The sequence below is a fragment of the Ceratotherium simum genome, chromosome 16 (assembly GCF_057802395.1).
Source record: "Ceratotherium simum simum isolate JZ-2026a chromosome 16, ASM5780239v1, whole genome shotgun sequence".
Classification (NCBI taxonomy): domain Eukaryota; kingdom Metazoa; phylum Chordata; class Mammalia; order Perissodactyla; family Rhinocerotidae; genus Ceratotherium; species Ceratotherium simum.
In genome coordinates, this window is record NC_141915.1 from 16,239,533 (window position 1) to 16,266,030 (window position 26,498).

General features: G+C 51.1%; 1 protein-coding gene across 3 annotated transcripts in view; it reads left to right on the forward strand.

The window, feature by feature from the left end:
* Positions 1-24,602, forward strand: part of SLC43A2 (solute carrier family 43 member 2) — a 39,210-nt gene extending 14,608 nt beyond the window's left edge. For all 3 annotated transcript variants that reach the window (XM_087440662.1, XM_087440664.1, XM_087440663.1), the window contains 9 exons: positions 11,301-11,393; positions 13,532-13,665; positions 13,751-13,953; positions 14,432-14,578; positions 17,403-17,544; positions 18,962-19,091; positions 21,069-21,142; positions 22,403-22,526; positions 23,096-24,602. In XM_087440662.1, coding sequence (XP_087296788.1) covers positions 11,301-11,393; positions 13,532-13,665; positions 13,751-13,953; positions 14,432-14,578; positions 17,403-17,544; positions 18,962-19,091; positions 21,069-21,142; positions 22,403-22,526; positions 23,096-23,257 — 1,209 coding nt within the window. In that variant the 3' untranslated portion in view covers positions 23,258-24,602. The remainder of the gene's footprint in view (positions 1-11,300; positions 11,394-13,531; positions 13,666-13,750; positions 13,954-14,431; positions 14,579-17,402; positions 17,545-18,961; positions 19,092-21,068; positions 21,143-22,402; positions 22,527-23,095) is intronic.
* Positions 24,603-26,498: the final 1,896 nt, after the last annotated feature.

A 26,498-nucleotide genomic window follows, 5' to 3' on the forward strand; every position in this document is an offset into this window, starting at 1 on the left:
TGAACTTGCAGTTGTCCAAGAAACCTTTATAGGAGGCTAGTAGGCCCATGAGGATTCTTTTTTTTCTTTTCTTTTTTTTTAATGATTCTAAAACAAAAATGTTTTTTAAAAAGTCAATACTTAGAAATATAAAGTGTAGACTGTAAAATCGTATGTCTACCTTCATCAGTTTAGAATGTATCTCTTTAGTATTTCTGAAAATCTGCCTATACCAATGTTATTCTTTTTTTAAAGAAATACAGTTACAGTTGCTTTTTTCACTTAACAATGTGTCTTTTATACCTTTTCCTACCAATACTTAGAAATCTACCTTACTATTTTAAACTCTGGAGATCTACCTCATTACTAAACAGTTCCATGTTATTCTATAATATAGATCTACCATAATGTATTTACCCAGTTTCCTACTAATGGACATTTGGGTTGGTTTCCAATTTTTCTGATTTATGATGCTGCTGAGGTAAACGTCCCTGTACGTACATTTCTGTAAAATAAATTCCTGGGAGTGGAATTGCTGGGCCACAGGATGAGCTTGTTTTAAATTTTAATATAAGCTGTCAAATGGTCTTCCCAAAAGATTATACACTGATACTAGCATGTATGAGAGTGCCTTCTTCTCCACACCCCTTCTGATACCCTATCATTAATTTTTTGTGTGTGTGAGGAAAATCAGCCCTGAGCTAACATCTGATGCCAATCCTCCTCTTTTTTCCTGAGGAAGACTGGCCATGAGCTAACATCCGTGCCCATCTTCCTCTCCTTTATATGGGACACTGCCACAGCATGGCTCAACAAGCGGTGCGTCAGTGCGCGCCCGAGATCTGAACCGGCGAACCCTGGGCCACCGCCGCAGAGCGTGGGCACTTAACTGCTTGCGCCACCGGGCCGGCTCCTCATTAATCTTTTAAACGTTAGCCAATCTGGTGAAAAATGATATACCATGATTTAAAAATTTTTTTCTTTAATTATTAGTGAGACGGAGCATCTTTTCACCTCTTGTTTGTGATCATTTGAGTTTCCTCTGTGAATTGCTTCTTTGTGTCGTTTGCCTATTTTCTACAGGGTTGTTTATCTTTTTTTAGTGTTTCCTAAGAGCTCTTTCATATACAAAGAGATTAGCTCTCTTTCTGAGCGAGCAAGGGATCTTATTGTAGGGTTTTCAGGCCTTTCCGTGGTCCCTGAATAAGCTTCAGGAGAGCTGTGTGCCGCCTTGAGATTACGGGCAAGCCATTTTGTGTGTGTAGTGTATTTACTGCAGGTGCATTTTTCTGGCGGAGGGTCCGTTGCTTTCATCAGCCTCTAAGAGGTCCGTGTGAAGGCCAAAAGCACTGCAGCCAGAGCGTTCCTGTTAGCTCCTCCCTCTCCCCGGGAGGTAAAAGACTGTATGGGCTACATAGTGACCAGACCAGGAAACTGGCTGATCATCACCTAAAGCGTTTGGTTAGCAGGGACCTGTTTAAGGGAGGCCGGTGGCTTGTCCCCTAAGGTCCCCATTCTTGGGTCTAGAGCAGGAGTTTGCAAACTGCCACCCCCAGTCCAAATCCAGACCACCCAGGTTTTTGTAACAAAGTTTTATTGGAACACAGCCCCACCCACTTGTTTACGTGTTGTCTGTGGCTGCCTTTGTGCTATAGCGCAGAGTGAGGTAGTTGTGCAGAGACCACGTGGCCTACAAAACCTAAAATCTTTACTATCTGGTTCTTTACAGAAAAAGTTTGACAACCTTTGGTGTAGAGGTGCCAAGAAGTTTCTCAATCACTATTCCCTGTCGGAAGGCAGGGGCTGCCACCTACCCTCTCACCCCCACATCCTGCTGACCCCCCTTCTAGTTACCCACGCCAACTCCCTGTGCACTTTTTAAGTCATCTTTCCCCCTCCACCACCGCCCCAGTCTGAGGGATCTCGTTGGGCACTCCCCTGGCCCATGAGGCCTCAGATGAGGGCTCCCTGGCTGCTCCTCCCCCGAGCAGACCTGAAACAGGAATGAGAAGCAGGTCAGCGAGGACAGGGCTGGAGCTCTTGGGCAATGTGCGAGGGCTGGCCGAGGCTTCTGCTGAGTGGAGCTGAATCTCATTCTGACACAGCCCCGGCCTTTAAAAAGCAGAACTGTCAGGATCGGCTCCCAAAGACGCCGAGCTAGCAGCACAATGGCACTTTCTGTTTGTGTCTCCCACCCATGTTCTAATTTGGGGGACAAAGGAGTCTTTAAGGTCACCTTTTGGAGATTCCTAAATCAAATCTCCTACAACCACTTTGGGGCCATGAATAATCGCTCTATGATAACCTGGGAATCTGAGGGGAATGTGTTGCCATGGAAACCTTAATTTGGGGACTTTCTGAGTCCCAGGGGTTTTGTGTTGCATGGGCTGTGGTATAAATAAAGATGACCAGGGGCTGTGAGTTGTTACCCACATTGGTGGAGGGGGGGTTGGCAAATGCCTTTTCCCCACAGGCCAGGATGAGATGGCCTCCCTGCAGAGCCTGAGGGGTCTATCCTCATGGGTGATCCTTTCCTCTGGAGTGGAGGCTCAGAGGGGCATGGGTGGGTCCCATGCCTGGTGGGCTGCCTGACAGCCGAAACTGGGTTTCCCAGGTCCCTGCAGCAGAGGACCTGGGCTGGGCGATGTGACATCCTCGGAGGAGGGTGCCAGGTCACTCCACAGGTGCAGAGCACTCCCCGAGGTGCTGAGCCTCACCTCCCCACTGGACATCTGGACAGCAGGCTTTGGTCTGTTTGCTCAATGTCTCGGTTTGTACAACCCTTTAACTCGCTTCATCGGCTGGAGCACAAACACCAGCGGTGGCTGAGGCTGTGTCTTTGGGCTGCCACCCCGAGATCCAGAGCCTGGGTTGCTTAGAGATGGGGCAGATGCAGCCAACATTGTGAACATATCTTTTCCACTCCATTACTCTGACCCCTGTCAGTGTGGGCGGGACGGGGAGTTCTGAGCTGAAAAGCAATTACAAAATGTTGCCAGGCTGCTTAACAAAAAATTTCTCTGTGGGCTTTTCCTATTTGATTCATCGAAGTCTGACTTGGAACCTGAGCAAAAAATAATTCCATGGGAGTTGGGATCCGAGTTTGAAGAGAACAGAATAAATATCCCTCTTTAAATACCTGAGCGCAGGAAGATTCGGGGTACAGCAATGAGCCAGATGTCCCAGGTGTGGAGTGGGAGTTTGGTCTTCCTGCTTTGCTGCCCCATTTCTACAGCCAGGAGAGAGTCCCCACCCACAGCACCCTGACCAGCTTTCCGGGAGCCCAGGTGCCAGGTGAGCAGGACTCGCCAATGCCCTGGGCTGGTTCTGCCTCTTGGTTTCTGTGCTGTGCCTCGAGCACCCAGAGCGGTCAGCTGATCGCCATTGGCCTGGGAGAAATCCACCCATCAGAGGGTTCCGCCTCAGGAACTGGGCCAGCCTGTGACAGGCTCAGCACGTTCCGGGTGGATAGAAAGTGCAGTGGGGGCATCGGCAGGGCTGGACCTGGCTGGGGGAATGGAGTCCCTCCTCCCCACCCCTTCCGCAGTGAAGCGGAAAGGTGACCACAAGGACCTTCTCCTGGCAGTGAGTGCTTGGAGCCACCTGGTTGTTTGGGGTTAGGAAATAGCCCAGCTTTGCTGACTCCGCTTGTCCAGACTGGTACCTGGATCCTGGCCTATACAGGTTGTACAGAGCTCTAGGTGTGTATACCAGCCGCCTGAGGACAAGGCTCACCTCTGGAAGGGGCCTTGGGGCATCCCCCTGAGGGCCAGGGTTGTGCCCCCAGCTGGTGGGCCCAGGAGACCACAGATATGGAAAGTCAGTGACAGGGGGCTACACGGTGGCCCTTTTGTCCCTGCCTGCCAGCAACCCCAAGGCCTGTCTTGGGGTCCCCTGGTAGAGAGGCATCTTAGAGAGGGTCCTCCAAGGAGCACAGCCCACCCTCACCGCCCTGGAGCCTAGGCCTCTGGGGATCTTGTCCAGTAGCCGGGCTGTGTGGCTAGAACTCCGGGGGAGGGGCCGCCTGCAGCTGCTGTTTTCTCCTCTGGGAAGGTCACACGGCTGGGGCCTGTTTACAGTGCAGCCAAGGGGCCGAGAGAATGACTCACCCCGGCATCCCCATGTGAGCCAGCCGGCGTGGAGGTGGGGTCTGCCCTGCGAGCCCACTCCAGCCCCAGCTGTGCAGAGGCAGCCAGGGTGGCCAGGAAGCACCGAGAGCTGCCCTGCGAGTCCACTCCAGCCCCAGCTGTGCAGAGGCAGCCGGGGTGGCCAGGAAGCACCGAGAGCCGGGGGAGGGGGCCTGCGCTCCCCACCTGGGAATGCAGTTGTGCATCCAGAGTCAGGAAGCCGCCTCTGCTGAGTGTGTTCCCCTGGCATCTGTCATTGCAGCACAGCTCCAGCTTCCCACTTGGCAGCAGAGCTAGTTCTTCCCTCTCCACCAGGCCCTTGAGGCCCGCACTAGGGCACTCTGCTCAGTACTCAGCCGTCACTCCATCACCAGTGCTTCTGAGGTGCCATTATGTGCAGTTGAGGTCAGACGAAGGTGGAAGGAGGGAGAGACGGAGGGAGGAGGGATGTAGAGAACAGCGGGAAGGAGACTCAGACCTGAAGATGAAACAGGAGAGTCCATCGGCAAATGAAAGTCCACTTGATGGTGAGGCCCTGGACCATGGGGAAGTTGGCCAAGGAAAGTCAAGGGGAGGGGAGGGGGCAGATAGGTCTAAAAAGAAAAAAATAAATAAATAAATAAAGGCACTGACAACCTGAAAAAATAAAAAAAAAAGAGCATCAGAAGGGATGTAAGAAATCTCAGGTGGGGAGAGCAGACAGAATGCTTAATAAGGAACACATAGAGGCGTGAGAGGTGAGGGTAATTGGCTTGGGGCCCAAACTGAAGTGTGTACCCGACGGGCCACGTGAGGTTTCCAAGAGCAGAGATGCCCAGTGGCTATGCACATAAGCTTGACTTGCTTTGAATCAATCCCAAATTTGACCCTTACCAGCTTGGGGGAGCCCTCTGACTTTTCTAATCCTAAAGTTTTGTACTCATTAAGTGAGGGTAATAAATGACACCTGCCTCGTAAGGTTGTTTTGAGGGTTTTTAAGATAATACAGAGAGTAGGTACTAAAAATAGTTGCTAGTATTATAATAATGCTATTATATAATATTATTATATGAATATAATTATGCTATATTATATATTAGAAAATTCTCTGATCAGGCTGTTCCTGGGCCCAGCAAGTGGGGAAATCTCTGGCAGGCATGACAGCTTTGAGAGGAAGGGAAGGAAGCAGCTTAAAGGATAAAACACAATTAGTGTTAACATTTAAGAAATAATTAATGTCCACAGGGAAACCTTCTCTTCTGTGCTTGCTATTCATTTGTGACCACACATTAACTTACTGCCAGGATGTTTATGCTTTGAATTTCATTGGTCAAGGTCATCCTTGAGGGGCCGGCCCCGTGGCTTAGTGGTTAAGTGCTCTTGCTCCGCTGCTGGCGGCCCAGGTTTGGATCCCGGGTGTGCACCGACCCACCGCTTGTCGGGCCATGCTGAGGCGGCATCCCACATACAGCAACTAGCGGAATGTGCAACTATGACATACAACTATCTACTGGGGCTTTGGGGAGAAAAGGGAAAAAAAGGAGGAGGATTGGCAATAGATGTTAGCTCAGGGCCAGTCTTCCTCAGCAAAAAGAGGATTGGCATGGATGTTAGCTCAGGGCTGATCTCCCTCACGAAAAAAAAGGTCATCCTTGATGTTCTTTTCAGAGAGATTTCATCTAACACAAATGCTAGGTAGTTCCTAAAAGCTGAAATACACTTTGACTGCCTATTTAAACACTTCTGTTGGTCAAAAAACACCATGAACTAAGAAGTTAAATGATAAAGTAGGAATATATACTTGCGGTATATGGACAAACCTTGACTGTCTTTGATATATAAAGAGCCTATACAAAATCAATATAAAAAGATTAACATCCTCATAAGGAAAAAGGACAAATGAAGAATATAAATGACTGATTTTATTTTACTTATTTATTTTTTTTGTGAGGAAGATCAGCCCTGAGCTAACATCCATGCTAATCCTCCTCTTTTTGCTGAGGAAGACTGGCTCTGAGCTAACATCTATTGCCAATCCTCCTCCTTCCCCCCCCCCCCAAAGCCCCAGTAGGTAGTTTATGTCATAGTTGCACATCCTTCTAGTTGCTGTATGTAGGATGCCGCCTCAGCGTGGCTGGACAAGCAGTGCATCAGTGTGCGCCCGGGATCCGAACCCAGGCTGCCAGTAGTGGAGCGCACGCACTTAACCGCTAAGCCACCGGGCCGGCCCCTCAATTTCTTTTTTTAATCATGGGAAAATTTAAATGTACATGGTGTGAGGGAGAATGGTCTAATGAAGCCTATCTTGCAGCTTCAATAATTTATCAACTCGTGACCAGCCTTGCTTCATTTCTGCCTCCACCCACCATCCAGATTATTTTGAAGCAAATATCAGTCATTGATTCATTTCATCCATATACATGAAGAAATGGATTTTAAAATAAGGATATTGGTGAAGTGGCAAATATTCAAAATAATGATAACACAATGTTGGAGTGGCTACAGTGGAATAGATGCTCTACTATGCTGCTGGTCGGAGTAGCCATTGGTGTGAATTTTCTGGAAGGCAGTTTGGCACAGAGTATCACAAAAACTTATAAATGTGTATTCCTTTTTTGCTAATGATTCTACTTTTTTTTTTTTTTTTTTGTGAGGAAGATCAGCCCTGAGCTAACATCCATGCCCATCTTCCTCCACTTTATGTGGGACGCCGCCAAAGCATGGCCTGACAAGCGGTACGTCGGTGCGCATCCGGGATCCAAACCCGGGCCGCCAGCAGCAGAGCGCGCGCACTTAACCACTACACCATGGGGCAGGCCCCCTAATGATTCTACTTTTGGGAATTTACCTTAAGTAAATAATAGTTATGTGCACATATGTTTATCTTTAAGAATGTTCATTGAAATATTATTTATGATAAAAATTAAAAAGACCTAAAGTCCAACATCAGAGAAATGGTTGCATATATTATAGACCATCCAGATAAGGAAATACCAGACAATCGTTACAAATTATGTTAAAGGTGAATACTAAATTAGAAAACATTTATAATATATCAAGTAAAAAAGAAAAAGTTTATAAAACAATATGTAGCATATGATCCCAGTTTTATTAAAAAGTTATAGGTATTTATAGGAAAAAGATTAAAAGGAAATATATCGAAATGGTAACATGACTGTATCAGTGATTTTTATTTTATTCTTTCTGTATGTATACTTTGTGCCAAATGTTTTTCAAAGGACACGCATTGCTTTTCTAATCAGGAAAAATAATCATAATTTAAAATACAGGATGTAGGTGTTGATGGGAGGGCTGTATAGTATGGTTTGCCCTGAGGCTCCGTACTCCCCTAGAAATGACCCTGGAGACCAAAATAACATGTCAGAGAGGAGAATTTTCTTGGTATTGCTAAGAATGTTCTAGGCAGGGCAGCAGGGAGGGCAGCTGGAAGGCCACTGCCCTTGTCCAGGCATGAGGGCGAGGGCCTCGTCCATGGGCAGATGGGAAGTCAGTCTCTGCTTCCAGCTTCCTGTTCTTCCCTGTCCTGGATCTAGTTTTGGGGAGAAGACTCCAGAAGATCAGGTCAGGGTTGCGTGCTAACTCCAAACCCCTGTTGTATTGGCCTCTAGCCTGGGTTAGGTTAAGGCAAACTTGAGCTTAAGTAGAAGGACAAGGGCTAGCTAGCAAGCTGTCTGCTTTTCTGGAGTATCCTCAAGGTCTGTGGAAAAGTTTGAGCCACTCTGTGCCCCAAGGTGACTGCAGCAACAAAAGCATTTCCCTCCCTTGACTCTGCACCAAGTGGCCTTTTCTACACTAGGCTCTGGGCCTCCATCTGCTCTTCTGGTTGGGTTCTGAACCCTCTTTGATCCCTTTCTTCCTTCACCTGCCCTGGCTGGAGTGGCATCCCGGGCGGGAATCGTTCCCTCCTTCAATACAAGCGGAACTAATCTTTGGATTCTCCCTGGGGCAGATATGGCCCCAGAGATGCCTCCCCTACAAGGCTGCCTTGCTGGAGTAGCTAGCATGGAGCAGCCCGAATATGGGAGCTCGGGAACTGAAGCCTGTGCTCTGAACTGCAGCATTCCTGGGAGGCAGGTGTGCAAAGAGTAAGACCAGGTGCCTTTAATGCTCACCTGGGTGTGCCCGGCACACATGAGCACATCACATTTTCTCTGGCTCCTACTGGGGGGAATTTCCATGTGCTCCTTGTCCCCCTCTGACCCTTTCTGAAAAGCCTGAGTGGACAGAGGATCCATTCCGTGTGGGGCTGAAAGAAGGGCCCTTTGTGTGCTGGGAATTCTTTGGGGAGCCTGGATGGCCACCCTGGCCCCATGCCATAAATGGCTTGGTGGCCATACACTATAGATTTATTCATATTCCTTTTTAATCGTGGGATCCCAAAACATCTTAAGTCCCTTACTCATGTTTTTCAACAGTGGTATTGAGATATAATTCACCTAAAGTATACAATTCACTGGTTTTTAGTATATTCACGGAGTTGTGCAGTCATCACCATAATCAATTATATCACCCCGAAGAGAAACCCTGTACCCATTAGCATTTCCTTCCTGTTTACTCCCCACTTCCTCTACCCCATCCCCAGGCAACCACTAATCTATTCCCTGTCTCTATGGATTTGCCTCTTCTGGTCATTTCATATAAATGGAATCATAGGGTGGTCTTTTGTGACTGGTTTCTTTCACCTATCATGTTTTCAAGGTTCATCCATGTTGTAGCATATGTCAATATTTCATTTCTTCTTATGGCTGAATAATATTCCACTGTATGGATATACCACATTTTGTTTATCCATTTATTCATTAATAGACATTGAGGTTGTTTCCACTTTTTTGGATATTATGAAGACTGCTGCTATAAACATTCATGTACAAGTATTTGTGTGGACAGTGTTTTCATTTCTCTTGGGTATATACCTAGGAGTGAAATTTCTGGGTCATATGGTTTAACTGTTTGAGGAACTGCCCGACCATTTTCCACAGTGGCTGCACCATTTTACATTCCACCAGCAGTGTATGAGGGTTCCAATCCCTCTACATCCTCACAACATTCGTTATTATCTGATTTTTTTATTATAGCCACCCTAGGGGGTATGAAGCAGTATCTCATTGTGGTTTTGATTTGCATTTCCCTGTGATTAATGATATCGAGTATATTTTCATGTGCTTATTGGCCGTTTGTATATCTTTTTAGAGAAATGTCTATTCAGATCTTTTGCCCATTTTTAAAATAGGTTATGTTTTTATTATTGAGTTGTAGGAGTTCTTTATATATTCTAGATACCAGTCCCTTAGCAGGTATATGATTTGTAAAAATTTTCTCTCTTCTGTGCATTGTCTTTTCACTTTGTTGATGGTGTCCTTGGAAGCATGAAAGTTTTTATTTATTTTATTTTATTTTTTTATTTTTTGTTGATTGCAGTAACATTGGTTAACATTGTATGAATTTCAGGTGTACATCATTATACTTCTATTTCTGCATAGATTACATCATGTTCACCACTCAAATTCTAATTACAACCCATCACCACACACTTGTGCTGAATTATCCCTTTCGCCCTCCTCCCTCCCCCCTTCCCCTCTGGTAACCACCAATCCAATCTCTGTCTCTATGCGTTTGTTTGTTATTGTTACTATCTACTACTTAATGAGAGAAATCATATGGTATTTGACCTTCTCCCTCTGACTTATTTCACTTTGCATAATACCCTCAATGTCCATCCATGTTGTCACAGATGGCAGGATTTCATCGTTTCTTATGGCTGAGTGGTATTCCATTGTGTATATATACCACAAAGTTTTTAATTTTGATGATGTCCCTCACTCGTTTTTAACTGTGGGCAAAACAGGCAGAAATGATGAGGGGCAGGTGTGTAGCCAAGTTCAGACTGCCTCCGTTCAGCAACAGCGCGTTAGCTTGCGGGCGGCCCTCATGTGTTTCATGTTTGGTAAAACCCCAAAATGATTCCAGACAAATGGGGGTGGGGAACGTAGATTAGGTCCATATAAATGGCCTGAATGCAGTGAGACAGGTTAGCTATCAGAGAGCGATCCTCAACGCCAGGGATATTTTGGGTGTAGATGGGAAAGCTTTACAGCATGTGGTGCAATGTGGAGGTTAGTGGGAGAAGCCATGACTGGCGCTTGGGGGGATGTACTTTGCCCCACTTCTGTGAATCCATAACTGTTTTGTCATATTTTATCATGCCTGGATTTGTGTGGAATCGCCGAGGGATTTAGCTTCCAAGTCATGTCGGATGGGCCCAGAATGAGCTGATGTGAGATGCCAAGAGTGGCCTCTTTCTTGCCATTTGCCTTCTCAGGTGCCGATCACTGGGGCAGAATGTCAGGTGGAAAGGGAAAGCCCTCCTTGCATATAGAAATGGACAAGCAGGAATCCCAGGCCATATCCCTGTCAGCCCCAAGGGGACTGTAGAATTCTGATTGGCACCTTCCAAAACCCTGTTCTCTCAGAACCAAAAGCAGCTTTTGCTGACATCTGGTCCTTCTGGGGCGTTGATATTTTTATTTATAAAACGACACTCGCATCCCCAAATAGATTCTTGTCTTTAACAGGCTTTCTCCCTTTGAGGGATGCCTGAGGCTCACAACTTTGCTTGCTGGCATCTCAGTGGAACCCTGCAAAGACAGGAAGGCCCCCGGCCTGTGCCGGAGCAGAGAGGGGACCCTCGCCAGCCAGGAAGCCCAACTACTCTGTCTTTACATCAGAGTCCAAGTTCTGCATTCCTCTCCTTCCCTCGCCTTATCAACCTCAGTCCAGGAAGGAAAAACTTTCAATTAGCAGTAATCACTGCAACCCCACACCCTGTGAATTACACAGGGAGAAGAGCAGATAAGAAATGGTGCCTGAGGGCCGGCCCCGTGGCTTAGCAGTAAATTGCGTGCGCTCCGCAGCTGGTGGCCCAGGTTTGGATCCCGGGCGTGCACCGACGCACCACTTAACCACTTATCCTGCCATGCTGAGGCCGCGTCCCACATACAGCAACTAGAAGGATGTGCAGCTATGACATACAACTATCTACTGGGGCTTTGGGGGGAAAAAAATAAATAAATAAAATTATTTAAAAAAAAAAAAAAAGAAATGGTGCCTGAGGATGCCTTGATTCTCTCTTCTTCTCCTCCTTCCCCTGTCCTGCCATTCTCTCAGCTGAAGTCTCCCTGGCTTCTTGTCTTTCAGCTGCCCAACATGTTTGGCGACCTTCGGTCTACATTTATTGCTTTGATGATTGGATCCTATGCCTCTTCTGCAGTCACCTTCCCAGGAATCAAGGTGAGAGTGTGGCCAGCAGGTTTCCAGAACGTTTATTTTGACTAGTGTCTGGGCAGAGGCCTCTCCCAAGGCTCCTTCACCCCTCTCTGAAGAGGGAGGTAATTGTGGGTGCCGGGGGCCAGCCCCTCCCCACGACCCACACCTGTGAGGATGCACCTGGACACCACAGGAGTCAGAAAAGAAACCCACTGGGCCATGGGGGACAGAAAATTCAAGCATATCACTACAGGGTGTTCCTGCAGGCTGTCTTTGCGTTTTGGGGCTGGGGTAGGGAAAGGGGGTGGGTGTCCCCGGTTCTGAGTCCACTCCAGTCTCCCCACCCCCAGGTCTGCTCTTGTTGGGCTGTTACTCCCATTAGCCAGAGTGCTGCTCTCAGCCAAGATGGCTCAGCTGTTTCCCTCCCAGGCAGGATTCTGAGACCGTGGAAGTCACCCAGGGTCAGAATGGAGCAGACACCTCACAGTCCATCAGCCCGTTCCTACTCCAGACCCTGTTGCTCCTGAAGCTAGTGCTTTGGAAGGGGCTTCTCCCTCCTCTGGCAGCAGCACCAAGTAAAATCCCCTTTCCTAAGGGACATGGGAGGGAGGCCACAGATGAGAAGGAGTCACAGATGTGGCTGGCCACCTAGGAATTGAGGGGCTTGGAGGGTCAGGGGCCAGCCCTCCTGTAGACTTGAGGGGTTCTCCCTCCTGGAGTGTGGAGGAGCCTACAAGTTCCTCCTCCTCCTCTTCTCAGTGTCTGTTGGTCCCGTCCCTGGGGACTCTAGTGCTGGAAATAAATGATAATAACAGGATTCCGCCTGCCAGGCCCTGTACTGAGCACTGTACCAGGATCACACCTGCTTAATGCCTACAACAACACCATGAGGGTACATGGCAGGGTTACGCCCATTTCACAGAGGAGCAAAGTGAGACATCCATCTGTTCATTCCTTGAGTATTTTCTTGGCAGCTACCATGTATATTCTTCAAGATGCTGGAGAAACGTCAATGGACAAGGCTAGCAGGTGTCTGTTTTCAGGGAGCTAGACTAACAATGGACAAATAAATGAATCAAGAAGTCAGTAATCTCAGCTAGGGCTGTTGAGTGTGAGCCAGTGATGGGAGTGGTCAGGGAAGGCCTCTTTTTTTTTTTTTTTTTTTTTCCCAGTGAGGAAAATTGGCCCTTAGCTAACCTCTGTTGCTGATCTTCCTCTTTTTGCTGAGGAAGATTGGCCCTGGGCTAACATCCGTGCCCATCTTCCTCTATTTTATGTGGGACGCTGCCACAGCTTGGCTTTTTGTGTGTGTGTGTGTGAGGAAGATCAGCCCTGAGCTAACATCTGTGGCTAATCCTCCTCTTTTTGCTAAGGAAGACTGGCCCTGGGCTAACATCTGTGCCTATCTTCCTCCACTTTATGTGGGACGCCGCCACAGCATGGCTTGACAAGCAGTGCATTGGTGCACGCCTGGGATCTGAACCCCGGTCTGCCACAGCGAAGCACGCGCTCTTAACCACTGCCCCACAGGGCCTGCCCCACAGCATGTCTTGATGAGCAGTACGTAGGTTCTTGCCCGGGATCCAAACCTGCGAACCCCCGGCTGCTGAGGTGGAGCGTGCGAACTTAACTGCTATGCCACTGGGCTGGCCCCGGGGAAGGCCTCTTCAAAGAGGTGACATTTGGGGGGCCGGCCTGGTGGCGCAAGTGGTTAAGTGCGCACACTCCGCTGCGGCGGCCTGGGGTTCGCTGGTTCGGATCCCGGGCGCACACCGACGCACCGCTTGGCAAGCCATGCTGTGGCGGCGTCCCATATAAAGTGGAGGAAGATGGGCACGGATGTTAGCCCGGGGCCTGTCTTCCTCAGCAAAAAAAGAGGAGGATTGGCAGATGTTAGCACAGGGCTGATCTTCCTCACAAAAAAAAGAAAAAGAGGTGACATCTGGTCCAAGCTGGAGGCATGGGATTCATGACAAGCCAGGGCGAGCTGGGATTATTGGGGTGCAGAGTGTCTGATGATGAAACACTCAGGCTGACGGGGCTGTGCCTCCTCATACAGCTCAGCTCAGGGAGAGCAGAGCTGCCAGATGCCCCCTGCCCGCTCCAGCTTCCCTCTGCTAACTCTGTCCCCTGCCCCGCCCCTCCCCCATTGTTCTTGTCAGGTCATCTATGACTTTGGTGTTTCCTTCATCGTCATCCTTGTGGTCTGGGCCGGCTGCTCCGGGCTAGTTTTCCTCAACTGCTTCTTTAACTGGCCCCTGGAGCCCTTCCCGGGGCCGGAGGACATGGACTATTCGTAAGTGGATGTACTGTCTGCCCTGCTCCCCCCTCCCGCCCAGGGTCCCAGGCAGCACTGACGGCCACTCTCCTCTGGCCTCCAGGGTGAAGATCAAGTTCAGCTGGCTGGGCTTTGACCACAAGATCACAGGGAAGCAGTTCTACAAGCAGGTGACCACAGTGGGGCGCCGCCTCAGCGTGGGCAGCTCCCTGAGGAGCGCCAAGGAGCAAGCGGCGCTGCAGGAGGGCCACAAGCTGTGCCTGTCCACTGTCGACCTGGAGGTGAAGTGCCAGCCGGACGCGGCAGGTACTCACTGCGCGGCCACACCTTCCAGTCCTGCCTGAGACGTCCGCAGGGGCATCTGCACCCACACCCACACCCTGGCGACAGGGAGGGGATGGGCAATCCAGATCTGGAAGCCACAGCCTCAGCCCCCCTCCCTGGGGACAGCACCAGCTAAGGGCTTTGTGGGTGTCATTTCACTTAATTCCCACTTCGTCCCGAAAGGGTAGGCAGCACCATCTGCCTGGTTTCCAGATGAGCACACTAAGGCTCAGAGAGGGTAAGGGGTTCACCCAACTCATTTCACAACTGGGCGACCCAACTCCAGCACCCGTACCCTTGACCTCACACGGGCCCGTCCTTGCATCCACCATGGAGTGATTTAGTCACCAAATCGGGCCTCTCCTCCCCATGCGCCCGGCCCCTGGATGGGGGGTGGGCTGTGGGCCACAGCGGTACTGGCCTGGGCCCTCCCTGAGTGCCCATGGCCTTCTTCCCACAGCAGCCCCCTCGTTCATGCACAGCGTGTTCAGCCCCATCTTGCTACTCAGCCTAGTCACCATGTGCGTCACACAGCTGCGGCTTATCTTCTACATGGGTGCCATGAACAACATCCTCAAGTTCCTGGTCAGCGGCGACCAGGACATAGGTAGGTGGCCCTGGAACTTGGTGCGCAGCCCCACAGGAGGGTACCCTGCGAGCGGTGGTCACTCCTGCCCGCCTGAGGTCAAGCCCACTGCCTGGCTGGCTGGAAGGGCTTAGGCTGGGCCGGACCAGCAGGGCCGTGAAATGGTGAAATCCAGGGGACTGACTGCTTGTCGGAGCCATTTCATCACAGCCAGCCCCAACTGTTCCTTCACATCCCGGTCAGAGTTTCCCGGTTTAGGAGGGAGGGGAAGACTAAAATAGCTACATGTGTTTGGGCTGTGGGGTGTGTGTTTTTCATTGCCTGAGGGGGACAGTGTGTTTGTAAATGAAAACATTGAATAGAACAGAGTACACCTGAGAGCTTGTTGAAAGATGCCAATCAAACCCAATGCCAGGAATCTCCTCCCCCCACAAACCGCAGAGCTGGCACGTGGAGAGGCTGGGTGCCCAGGTGGAGGATGGGCCGTCACGGCTGGAGACTTAGGAGCAATTGGGCCGGCACTGGGATCTGTGCCCTGAAGCGGGAAACAAGGCCAGGCAGAGGTTTCCTGTATGTGATCCAGTCGAGGCTTGTTAAGTCTGGTAAACAGAACTGATAACCCACATGCCACTTTCCCAAAACAGCACAGAAGGTCCTCAGCTGATTAGAGGTTTTGATTCTACAAAGAAAGTCAGAACTTCCTCAGGGCCTGAGCTGAGTCAGCTTTAGTCATCCCTAAGTGGGACAAACGCATTCAGTAAATCATTTTTATTGCAATCTCATTGGTGTGCAACTTTTTTGTGGGTTTAATTGTTTTTCCCTAGGGGAAGATATCCTAGGAATCAAATACAGTTTTTAAAGGGGACAAGAAATCCAGCCTTAACAAAAGGGAAAGATGACTAAGGGACCCAGACAGCACTGGCTGCACTGTGAAATGGGAGTCCCGTGGTGAACTGAAGTGGAGGAACACTCACATAGTAAAGGCCATAACAAGCCCTACAGGGAAAAATTACCTGTTTAGCCTTGTTTTAGCCAATGATGTTCCCCCAAGTTGCTGCCACAGGAACGTTTTATTTTATTTTATTTTTTTTTTATTTATTTTATTTTTTGTGTGTGAGGAAGATCAGCCCTGAGCTAACATCCCTGCCGATCTTCCTCCGCTTTATGTGGGACGCCGCCACAGCACGGCCCGACAAAGTGGTGCGTCGGTGCGCGCCCAGGATCCGAACCGGGGCCGCCAGCAGCGGAGCGTGCGCACTTAACCGCTACGCCACGGGGCTGGCCCCCACAGGAATGTTTTATTATATAACACTCATTAAAATCTGCGAACTGCACTTTGAGGAAAGCTGATGTACCATGTCTAAATACCTTCTCTTATAAACTCTCAGGCCCAGAGAGGTGGAGGCCTGAAGTGTGCAGAGAAAGGCCCTCACTGGCCCTTGTAAGGCAAATCTCCCTGCTCCTAAGTCATGGCCTTTTACTCGAGTTCTCTGAGAAATCTTTTGCTGCCCAAGAGGAATTTTTTCCAACTGTTTCCCACATTCAGAAAGTCAGTTTCAAGAAGTTGAGGAAGTTGGGCCAGGAAATTCGGTCTGTGGCTAACAGGGCATTGGTTTTGCCCATCCTGCTCCTGTGAGCTGTTCACCAGACACTCATAGCCCGGCTGTGCCCAGAGGGGCTGCCTCAGGGTCAGGGAGCTGGTGGGGTGGAAGGGAGCCCAGCTCTGGCTGTGTGGGGGAGACTCATGGTGTCAGATGCTTGGCTGGGTGTCAGGGTGGATTCTTTGACCCCTCCCACCCTTGGAGGGTAGCAGGAGGTAACCATAACAGAGAGTGTTACCAAGGGCCTCATGACAGTGTGGGGCCCTGGTTCTGCCGCGTCTTCCACACCCACGCCACTTCCCCATCACAGTCCCCAGCGAGGTCACAGGCCTGATTCACCAGCCTTCCTGTGACGAGGCACCAGCTGCACATGACTGAGGCCCCAGCAGACAGGAAAACATCAGCAGGCGCCCGTGCTGGGCCCTCTCCTGCGTCCGCTCCCAGAAGCCTGGCTCGAGCTCTGCCTCCTCGGGCACCCTGAGAGTCAGGTGTCAGGTCTCGGTGGGAATGGTGTGTGCGCTGGGCCCAGAGCTAGCCTGCCTCCACGCCACATCTCCCTGTAACTACCTGAGATTTCTGCTGCTAACCTCGCTCCTTTCTGCTTTTTCACTTTCGCTTTCTCGATGCAGTGATGGCCACTGGTAAGCCGGGGGGATTGTGGGAGAACACTGCAACATCCCCTCCCAGCCAGTTCTATTCAACCAAGAAACACCTCGCCTTGAACTCCAAACATCCCTCTTGGCCAGAGCTGTGGGTGGGGGTGGGACAGTCAACTTTCAGCTTCTGTTTGCCTGAAAAATCCCATTGTAATTTTAAGGCTTTTTGAAGAGTGAAGCCCTTACGTCAGAGCCCCTGTGAGTAGTGCCTTCCTGTTATATTTCTAGAGGCAGAAAACTAATGGCCAGTCACACACAAAGCATCAGTCCTAAGCATTGGTAATTTTGTGGTTCCCAAGTCATAGAGACTTCCTGGAGCTTCTGGGGAAGGTCATTGTGACATACTGGATTTCATTAGCTGTTTCTTGGAAACAAGCAGGGGATTTGGAGAAGAGAGTATGGTGGCCTGCCCCTTGCTCCAGCTTTGACTTCAGAGGTTAAAGTCTCTGGGCTCCCCTGACAACCCACAGGGACAAGAGGGGGTCTGAGGAAGACCCCAGAAGGGCCTGTGGGGTCTCAGACTTTGCCTAGCACCTGCCCTGGGCCTCTGCCAGCAGCCCCCGTGACGCAGTTCATCTTCCTCCCCAGTTAGCCTCTACACCTCCATCTTTGGTGTGCTCCAGCTGCTCTGCCTGCTGACAGCCCCTGTCATTGGCTACGTCATGGACTGGAAGCTAAAGGAGTGTGAAGACGCCGCCTCTGAGGAGCCAGAGGAGAAAGATGCCAACCAGTGCGTAGGCAGGGCCTGTGCCCCAGCCCCCGGCCCCTAGCCCCTGGAGAAAGAGACCCATGGAGTCAGGTGTCAGGCAGGAACAAGGTGGGTGGGTGAGGTTTCAAAGTCAGCAGGAGTGGCGCGGGAGGGGTCTGTGCACAGCTGCTTTTGCAAGGATTTTAAGACACTTGCTCACTCAGCTCAGCGCACATTTAGGTCTCTTGCTTCTTTATGGAAATTCTTCAGTGTGCTAAAGTTCAGTGAGCACTGAGCTCAATGAAAGAAGGGGAGAAGCCAGAGGATGGTCTCTGTGCAGACAACTGGATTCAAACCATTCTGCCTTCAGGCCTGCTCTCAGACCCGCAGCACAAGTAGCGCAGTGGGTAGATAGACATCTTTACACAGTCCTGTTTGCCTGCAAGGTTTACTCCACTCGGTGTGAGTAGTAAGTGGCTATAACCGTAATATGTGTTGATAGACTTGTTCATGATTGTGATGATTAAACAAGGTACTGGAGCCCTACTTTATATAAGGGTTGGGCTCTAAGATCAGAGGATGAGTTACATGCTGTCTTCTATGACTCCACCTTAATATAATAAGCTGCTGTTTATTATATCAGGCCCTTTGCCAAGCACTTAATGCACACTATCTCAGTTAAGCCTCAGCACCGCGATGAGGTGTGTTCTAGCATTATACCCATTTCATAGATGAGGGAACTGAAGCTAGCAGTTTGAGGAGCTTGCCTGAGGTCACATGGTGAGGAAGTGGTGGGCCTGGGCCTCCCTGCACCTCTCTGAGCACTTGGCATTCATTCTTCCATGTCCTACAATTGTCCATGGGGTGTCTGTGTGGGTGGTGAGACTAGAATCAGTAATAGTGAATTCACAAGGATATAATTATAGAGACTGCTCTGTTATCTAGGTCAGATCCTACAGCCAGGAGGTTGTTTGTGCCCATTCCAGTTCCATCTGCTGCATATTTGTTTCTCCTTCACCCCCTCCTGCCCCGCAAGGGGAAATCCACTCACTCCCTTATTTGGCTTCTCATCTGATTTATCATCAGCTCCCTGTGGGATTTGGGTGAAGTTGAAGCCAATAGTGAAGTGAGGCTTTGCCACAACCTTAACTTGGGCACACTCTACTCCTTCCCTCCCCATCACTGGAGCTCAGTCGTCGCTGAAGCAGTGCAGTGTGTTGATGACCGTCTTCTCAGATCTGACCTCTCCACTGAAGTTGACACTCAGCGCTCAGTCGAGAGGGTGCAGTGGGGAGTGTCCCTAGTGGTGGCCCAACCCCAACAGTCCCTAAAACGTGCTTGGGTGGTCTCTGAGTCTTGCATTGTCCACAAGATGTGTCTCCCTGGGCCTGACTTCTTGGGAGAGCCCATCCTCCTCCCGGGAGCCCCCAGCTCCTATGTGTGCTCTGTATTTCCACAGAGGCGAGAAGAAGAAGAAGCGGGACCGGCAGATCCAAAAGATCAACAATGCCATACGGGCCTTTGCCTTCACAAACCTGCTGCTCGTGGGCTTTGGGGTGACCTGCCTCATTCCCAACCTGCCTCTACAGGTGGGTATAGGGAGAGGGAGAGGTCAGGTGGGGTATGGGATAATGAGACTAAAAGGTGCATGATGTGTCATGCAAGCTATCAACAAAGAAGATGGTGATTTTTCATTCATTTAATCCAACCCACCAACCAACCAGCCCGCCATTATTTATCAAGGACCTTTACCTGCCAGGCTCTGTGCTCGATGCTGGGAGTGAGCTGTAAATGAAACTGGGATTGCTTTTCACAGAATACTCTTCTCTATGAATCATATCATTTTTCTTGGTCTTTTGAGCATCTTGCATGCCATGGATACAACCATCATGCCATTTCCCGGAACTGTGCGGGGTAGTCGTGTGGCTGCTTATTTTGCATTTGCTCAAACGGCTGAAATCTGATGTTCAAAGAGGTCTGGCCAGTCTGTGGCATTGGTAGGAACATTTGCTTCTCTGGTACAAGAATGCCCACAGGGTCTCTACGTTGTAGAGACTGAAAAAAGACTGATGATCACTTGGCATCTGGGTTCAAAAGCCTAATTCCTTTGCACAAGATTTCTGATGCTTTTGAAACCTGACTTTTGGCAGAGATTGTGAGCAAGGTAGATTTTGTCACCTGCCTAAGCTCCACCCTTAGGTCCATGAAAGTGTTCCAGCCCCAATCCCCAAATTTATGAGCTTTGAAGGGACGTGAGTTATGGATTGCTTCCAGATGGGTGTAGCCCAAGTCCAGATGGTATCTTGGGCCAGGTCCAAGAGGAAAGCGAGAGTCCGTTCCTTTTTGCAAGTGGCCACAGGTTGAGGTACGTTGAACACCCAGGTGTGCAACGCCCACGGGTACTGTGATGCGTATGTGCTGACACTGTGCGTGCAGGCCAGAGTAAGCCGTTGGAAACTTGTAGCAGTTCTGGGTGGGGGTGTTGTTGCATTCCTGGTGCCCACCCCCACCCCGGCCTCCTGGTAGCTGCCCTCTCTGCAAGACGCAGACCCTTGCCTTGACCACCTTGTCCAATCAAGAGGCAGTGCTCAGTGGAAGACAGTCATCTGCCTTTGTTTTATTTAGTTCTTATTGAAAGAAAAATTATGAAAAGGCCACAAAACCTTGGAAGTGGAAAAGAGGAGCCTGCACGAGTATGTGCATGTACATTCGGGCACAGCCCTCTTTCAACTCCACAGAGAGTAGCCCCTGCCGCCTCCACTGCCCATATTCCTGGAGACAGGTCCTGGCTGCCCAGCAGGATGGCAGAGCTGTGTGCAAAAGGTCCTGGTGGCAAAGTGGACAGCTCTTGTGCCTCTCAGAAATCATTAACAAGTGCTTCTCGGAGCTTGCTGAGCCTGCCAGCTGCAGCCTTCTCGAGAAGCAGAACTTTCCTAGCAAGAGGAGAAGGACAGCCACCTGCCAGTAGGGCCTGGGAGACCTCTGGGCACAGTCCTCGGGTCAGCAAAGGCAGGAGATCGAGTCATGATTAGTGACCTCCTACTTCGTGCTGCACCAATATATACAGCAGGCTCTAGGTGGGGGCGGGGGGGAGCCCTGGTTTTTAGCATTTGTCGGTTTCCATGGTGTAAATACTCTGATCATGGCTGATTTCAACCAATATGATGTCACCGACTGTGGAGTTGGAAAGAGATTCACAGTAACACACCATTATGTGGTGTTTCCACCGTACATATACAATAGACATAAAAAAACGTTAAGAGAACAGATAATAGTAAAACACAGTAAAATAATTAGGACATGATGAGTTTTAAGTATTCGTTACCTTTGCTTTTAATATAAATTTGCTTAATTGCAAGTTTATAAAATTTAGTTTTTAGTAATGACCGTGTTTAACAACTGGCTCACAAAATTCTTGAAAATTCAGGAATTGGCCCTGGAGAGCTGTTAAGAACCAACTCCAGGCTGCCAGTGCTCCTTTGCTCAGAACCCCAGGAACTGGGGGGTGGGGGAAGAGGTGAGGGCCTTCACAGTCTTCTGCTCATGCTCTGCTTTCCCTCCCTCAGATCCTCTCCTTCATCCTACACACGATTGTACGAGGATTCATCCACTCTGCTGTTGGGGGCCTGTATGCCGCCGTGTAAGTCCTGGGAGCTGTGGGTGGCCTAGTGGCCAAGGGTGAAGGAATGACCTGAGGGAGGTTTGTGGTGGGACTAAGGTCGTGAGAGGAGCCAGCTTGCCCCCTCTTCTTGCATCAGGCGACAGGTACCAGGGCTTCTGTTGGGTGTTTGGGGAAGGCCATACCTGGCAGGAGGTGGGTCAGTGGGCAGACAGCTGGTTGCCCACAAGCTTTGGCATTTAACACGAAGTCAGTTCTCCCAGCCAGGGTCAGTGCCCGGGTGCGGCTCATTATTGCCTTGGGGACAGCTGCTCAGCCGAGTCCTGGGGCTGCCCCTGGCTGCTCATGGGAAAGGCAGTGGTGGGTTCTGGCTGCCCAAAGCTAAAAGTTGACGTTCAAATGGCCCTCAGCAGGGGCAGTGATATGGATAACTGAGCCCAGGATGTATCAGACAGTTCTCACCCAGAGCCTCAAAGGGCCTGATTTTGCCCATAGCCTCCTCAGGCCTCGGCTAAAGGAAAAGGAAACCTGCCTCCTCTTCCAAGAGGCCAGAGGTGCATAAGGAACCACAGTTGTTCCTTCTTCTTGGGCTGGAGCTTGGCTCAAAAACTGGAACCCAGACACCCACCCGCTGTCTCTTTCTCACTGAAGACTAGCTTCTTCCTTGCTGGGAGCCCTTTCCCACCTCTGGGGCCACAGAGCGTGACGTTTGCTGAGATTTTGCTAGAATTTCAGCATCTCTCTTCCCCTCCCAACTGCATCTCACGGGGGTCATTCCAGGTCTGCGTGTCCCCCACCCCCGCAGGCATGGAGGAAGTTGCGGCTGCCCTGGCAGGGTCTGAGGGAGTACTGAGAGCTGTGATGCTGAGTTTCCGTGATTACACAATGCTCCTCTGGACGAGGGTACGGCAGAGCCAGGCCCAGACTCCAACCTGCTCCCTGGCCTGTTTCCCAAGCTGTGGACTCCTGCTGGCAGCACAGTTTCCACTCAGCTTGGCCAGACACCCATGGGCTCAGGACACACTTGGGTGGGGTGGGGTCCACCCCAGAGTCTTGGGCCTCAAGCTGGGCTGAAAGAGAAATTTACTTTGCAGGACCGCTCAGCAGAAAGTAATCCAAGGGTGGGCACCCACCATTCTCTGAGGCTGTTCCTGCCTCTTCTCTGGCACTGAAGGTGCAGCCTGAGGGCACCAGTGCACCTGGAGCCAGGCTGAGGCCGAGGAGCACTTGGAAAGCTTGAGAGTGGCAACTGTGGTGACAGGTTCTCTATTGCCCCGGCAGGTACCCCTCCACCCAGTTTGGCAGCCTCACAGGACTGCAGTCTCTGATCAGTGCACTCTTTGCTCTCCTGCAGCAGCCTCTGTTTCTGGCCATGATGGGTCCCCTCCAAGGAGACCCTCTATGGGTAAGAAGGGTCGGGGGACAGTGGGTTACGGGCATCTGCCCCACTCTGCTGACTGGGAGCTGGGAGGCATCACTCAGGGGCTTCCTGAGCCCTGAGGACAGGCAGTTTGGAAATTTTTTAGGACCGATTCGGGGTCCCCTTGTGAACAGTGGCTGAGCAGGAGGAGAAAAGTGTCCTTTCTGGACTTGATTTTGGGATAAATAGAACCGAGTTGCTGTCCCCGCCCCTCCTGTGAGCTGGGATTCTTCACCAGGTGCTATGAGCTTGTCCCAATCTCGGCCCTGCCCCTGGAGGTTCAGATCAGCAGGTCCGAGGTGGGGGGCCGAGGCCCTGCGGGCTGCTGAGTGGCCCATGGACAGCTGGGGAATTCTGATGCTGGAATGTGGAACAACTGGCCCTTGGATCTCTTGAACCTTCCAGTTTCAGTTTTTCCTTTCCTCTCCTGTGATCTCCTTCCCTTTCCTAAACCTGAGTGTGAGGAAAGGTCTTGAGCCGGGCTCTGCAAAGACCTCGGCCCCCACCTGGTCCCCTGCCCCATGTGATGGCAACTCTCATCCCTGCCTCTGCAGGTGAATGTGGGGCTGCTGGGCGTGAGTATGCTGGGGTTCTGCCTGCCCCTCTACCTCATCTGCTACCGGCGCCAGCTGGAGAGGCAGCTGCAGCAGAAGAGGGAAGACGACAAGCTTTTCCTCAAGCTCAACGGCTCATCCAACCGGGAGGCTTTTGTGTAGCACCCACCACCTCAGAACTGTGGGCTCCTGCCCTCGCTTCAGTGACTCACTGATGTCCTCCTCCCCACCCCAGAGGACCCTCATGCACCCCCAGGATCCTCTCCTTCACCATGTTGGAGTCCACGCTCCCTCCCAGGGCCCTAGTCCTGCCTCGGAGCTCTGCGGTAGAAGGACGGGAGAGGGCCCAGACCAGACGGGCAATTTTCCTACTGCTGGAAGCAGGAGCTGCCCTGGGCTTTGCTGTGCCACCCTCGAGGGGCCCTGGGACCTTGAGGCTCCATGGTGCCTGCAGGAGGAATTAGGAGGACCCCCAGCAGGCAGGCTCTCTTCCTCAAGTGTCTGGATTCTGCCTCTCGCCAAAGCAGAGGGGTCTGCCATCCACTGCCTGCCACCTGCCCCTCGGCTGCATGCCCACTGACCACGCCTGCCTGAGGACAAAGGCTTGCACTGTCTGCACCCCCCTCGCCTGGCCCCTCACCTCCTCCCCTGGCTAGTCGGAGGCTGCCTGAGGAAGGAAGGACCCGCTTCCTGTTGTTGGTGCTAACTCCTTTGTAATTCCAGCCCCCCGTGGCCTGTCCATGGCCTGTCCTCCCATTAAAGGCCTGCGGAGAAGTCCCCCTGGCTTAAAGCCTGGGGAGGGGATAGAGGGCTGGCTGGTCACACGGAGCCATGGATAAGGCTGTTCAGCAGTCTCTCACCTCCTCTCTCGGGGCCTAAGTGGGGAGCAAGTTTCCACTGCCACCCTCCATCCAGTCTGTGACCTGAAGGGAATTGAAGGGGCCCCAGTAGAGCATCCCCTGACACCCAGCTGTTTTTGTGGGGGTGTAAGTGAGGCTGTGGCTGACAGACATTGAGGTCCAGGCCTGGGTAGGGAGGTGGATTTGTGAGGGGCTTAGGGGTGTGTGTACATGGGGGATGTGTGTATGTGTGATATGTGTGAGCAATGTGTGTGGGGTGGTGGTAGGTAGGGGCTCTGGGTGTCTCTCCTTATCCTTCCGGAGCCGCCCAGGGGCCAGCCAGGCCTGCAGCAGGCCCAGCAACTGAGTGAGCCCCGCTCAGGGCCTGGAGCTTGTCTGAGCCTGTGGGGTTGCAGCGCCCCCTGCTGGCAGACTCCCCCAGAGCCCTGGAGCAGTTTAAGCGGGAGAGGCCGCCCTTTCTGTGCCAGGCAGGCCTGGCTTACCAACCCACCCAACTTGACTGTCCCCAGAAATGTGTCTGAGACTTGTTGGGAGTGCTGAGAGGGGTGGGTTGATTTTTAGGTTTATAGTTTTGTTTTTTTCCCTTTAAGTTTTATCAGATTCCTTTTTATAAAGCAATAAATCCATTTTCCTCCTGGTACAGGACACCCCTGCTAGCATATCAGTTAATGGCTACATGTGCCTGTTTTATGCTTGAGAAGAGAAGGCAAGACAAGACATCCTGTCACTGGCCATCCCCAGTCCTGCGCAGCTGCTCTCCATCTCTGAGTGATTGCCGTCTTGGGAGGGGCAGTGGGCCAGGAAAAGACCTCCCCCACCTCACCTGCAGACTAACTGGGCTTGTGCAGACATCTTAAAAGCGGGGGCCACTCCCTCCTCTGCTACTTATCCCAGCCAAACAGGCTAATCCTGACCCCCTGTCATCCCCTACCCAGATTTCCCGTCACAGGTCAACTACCCTGAGGCTTCAGGACACAGGGGGACCGCAGGAGAGTCTCAGGCTCAAAGAGACAGGCAGAATGTGGGGGGTGAGGGATGGAGCCCGGGAAGGGGCAGACCCAGGCCCACATTCAAGCTCCGCATTAACAGTCGAGCACCTTGAACACACCTAATCTTCCTAGGCTTCAGTCCACTCAGATATTAAAAACAAAAGATATTTGTTTAAAACAAAAAGAACTAGATCAACCTTTCCTAAAGCATTCCTCAGAACGCTAATCCTATGAGATATTAATGGTTATTCTAATTTAAAAAGCAAGTTTTACAGTCAGATTTGGGAAATGCTGAGTTCAAGGCAAGTGTGTTTGTTTACAGCAAGCACTGGCAGCACTTTCAGCGTGCTCGTGGACTTTGTGGCTCTCCAAGAGGGAGTGTGGTATGTTCTGAGGAGTGGTTTTCACAGTCAGAGCCATCCTCCAACTATGGCCCCATGCCCACCTGCAGCAGGAGCTCCTGGGCTGCTTGTTAAAAATGTAGATTTTGGGTCTTCCCTCTGACCTAGAGGGAAACTAATGTCTACATTTTGCTAAGCCCCACCTGGTGATTCTGGTGCCCCGCCCCCGCTGAAGTTTGAGACCTAATGATGAAGAGGAGTGAGGTTTGGGGAAATGCTGATTAGCCAGAGCCCTTCCAGCTGGGAGAACATTGAGGTTGTATAGACATGGCCTATGCTGTCCCCAGCAGTGCCCTGGCCCAGCCAAAGTGGGAGCTGCTGCCTCTCTCCCACCCACCCGCAGGGTGTGGGCACTTTGTGGAAAGAAGGAGGCACTGAGAAATGAGAGTGCAGGGTGGGAAACAGGCTAGGGCCAGCTATGCCTGGGGATTAAAGGCATGAACGTGGGAGCAGGGAACCAGATGGCTCAGGTGCCACCTGCACTCCCACCCCTTGACAAGGGCCAGTCATTCTGCTCTGACTATACAGAGCTGGTGGCTTACATATTTTCCTGTTATTACTGAATCATGATAACAATCCAGGAGTTAAATAGATACTATCATCCTCATTTTACAGCTGGAAAAACTGAGGCCCAAGGAGGTGAAATAACTTGCTTAAGGCTAGAGCCAGAACTCACATATGGTTCTTAAGTCATTGGAGCCGCCAGGGCCCTCTAGAGGAGATACCATGAGGCGTGGCAGCCCCAGGGGCCGCCAGGCCTTGGAAGCAGGGCGGCAACAGCCTGAGGAAGGGAGCAAATCCAGGCATGGTCTGCATTTCTTGGAGCTGAGAGCTTCCTCCGAGAGTGGGGTGAGCTCTACTTAGTAGAGTCATCTTGGCCCTGGAGGCTGGTGAAGTCTGGTCACCCCACACCTAGAGGGGAGTGCCCTGGGATAGGGAAGAGACCACGGGCTGATCAAAGGCAGAGGGCACCAAGAGGCTGGGGCCCTCCGTCTTCCCTTTGTCCTCCAGGCTCCTGGTGGGAAGGAGCAGGAAGTGATGAGGCCCCGAGGTTTCTATCAGAGTGAGGAAGGGGGCCGGGCCAGCCTCAGGAGCGTTGCCAGGAGCCCCTTTCCTCTCTGGTCTCCCTGAACTCGGGTCTAGGCCTTTTGTG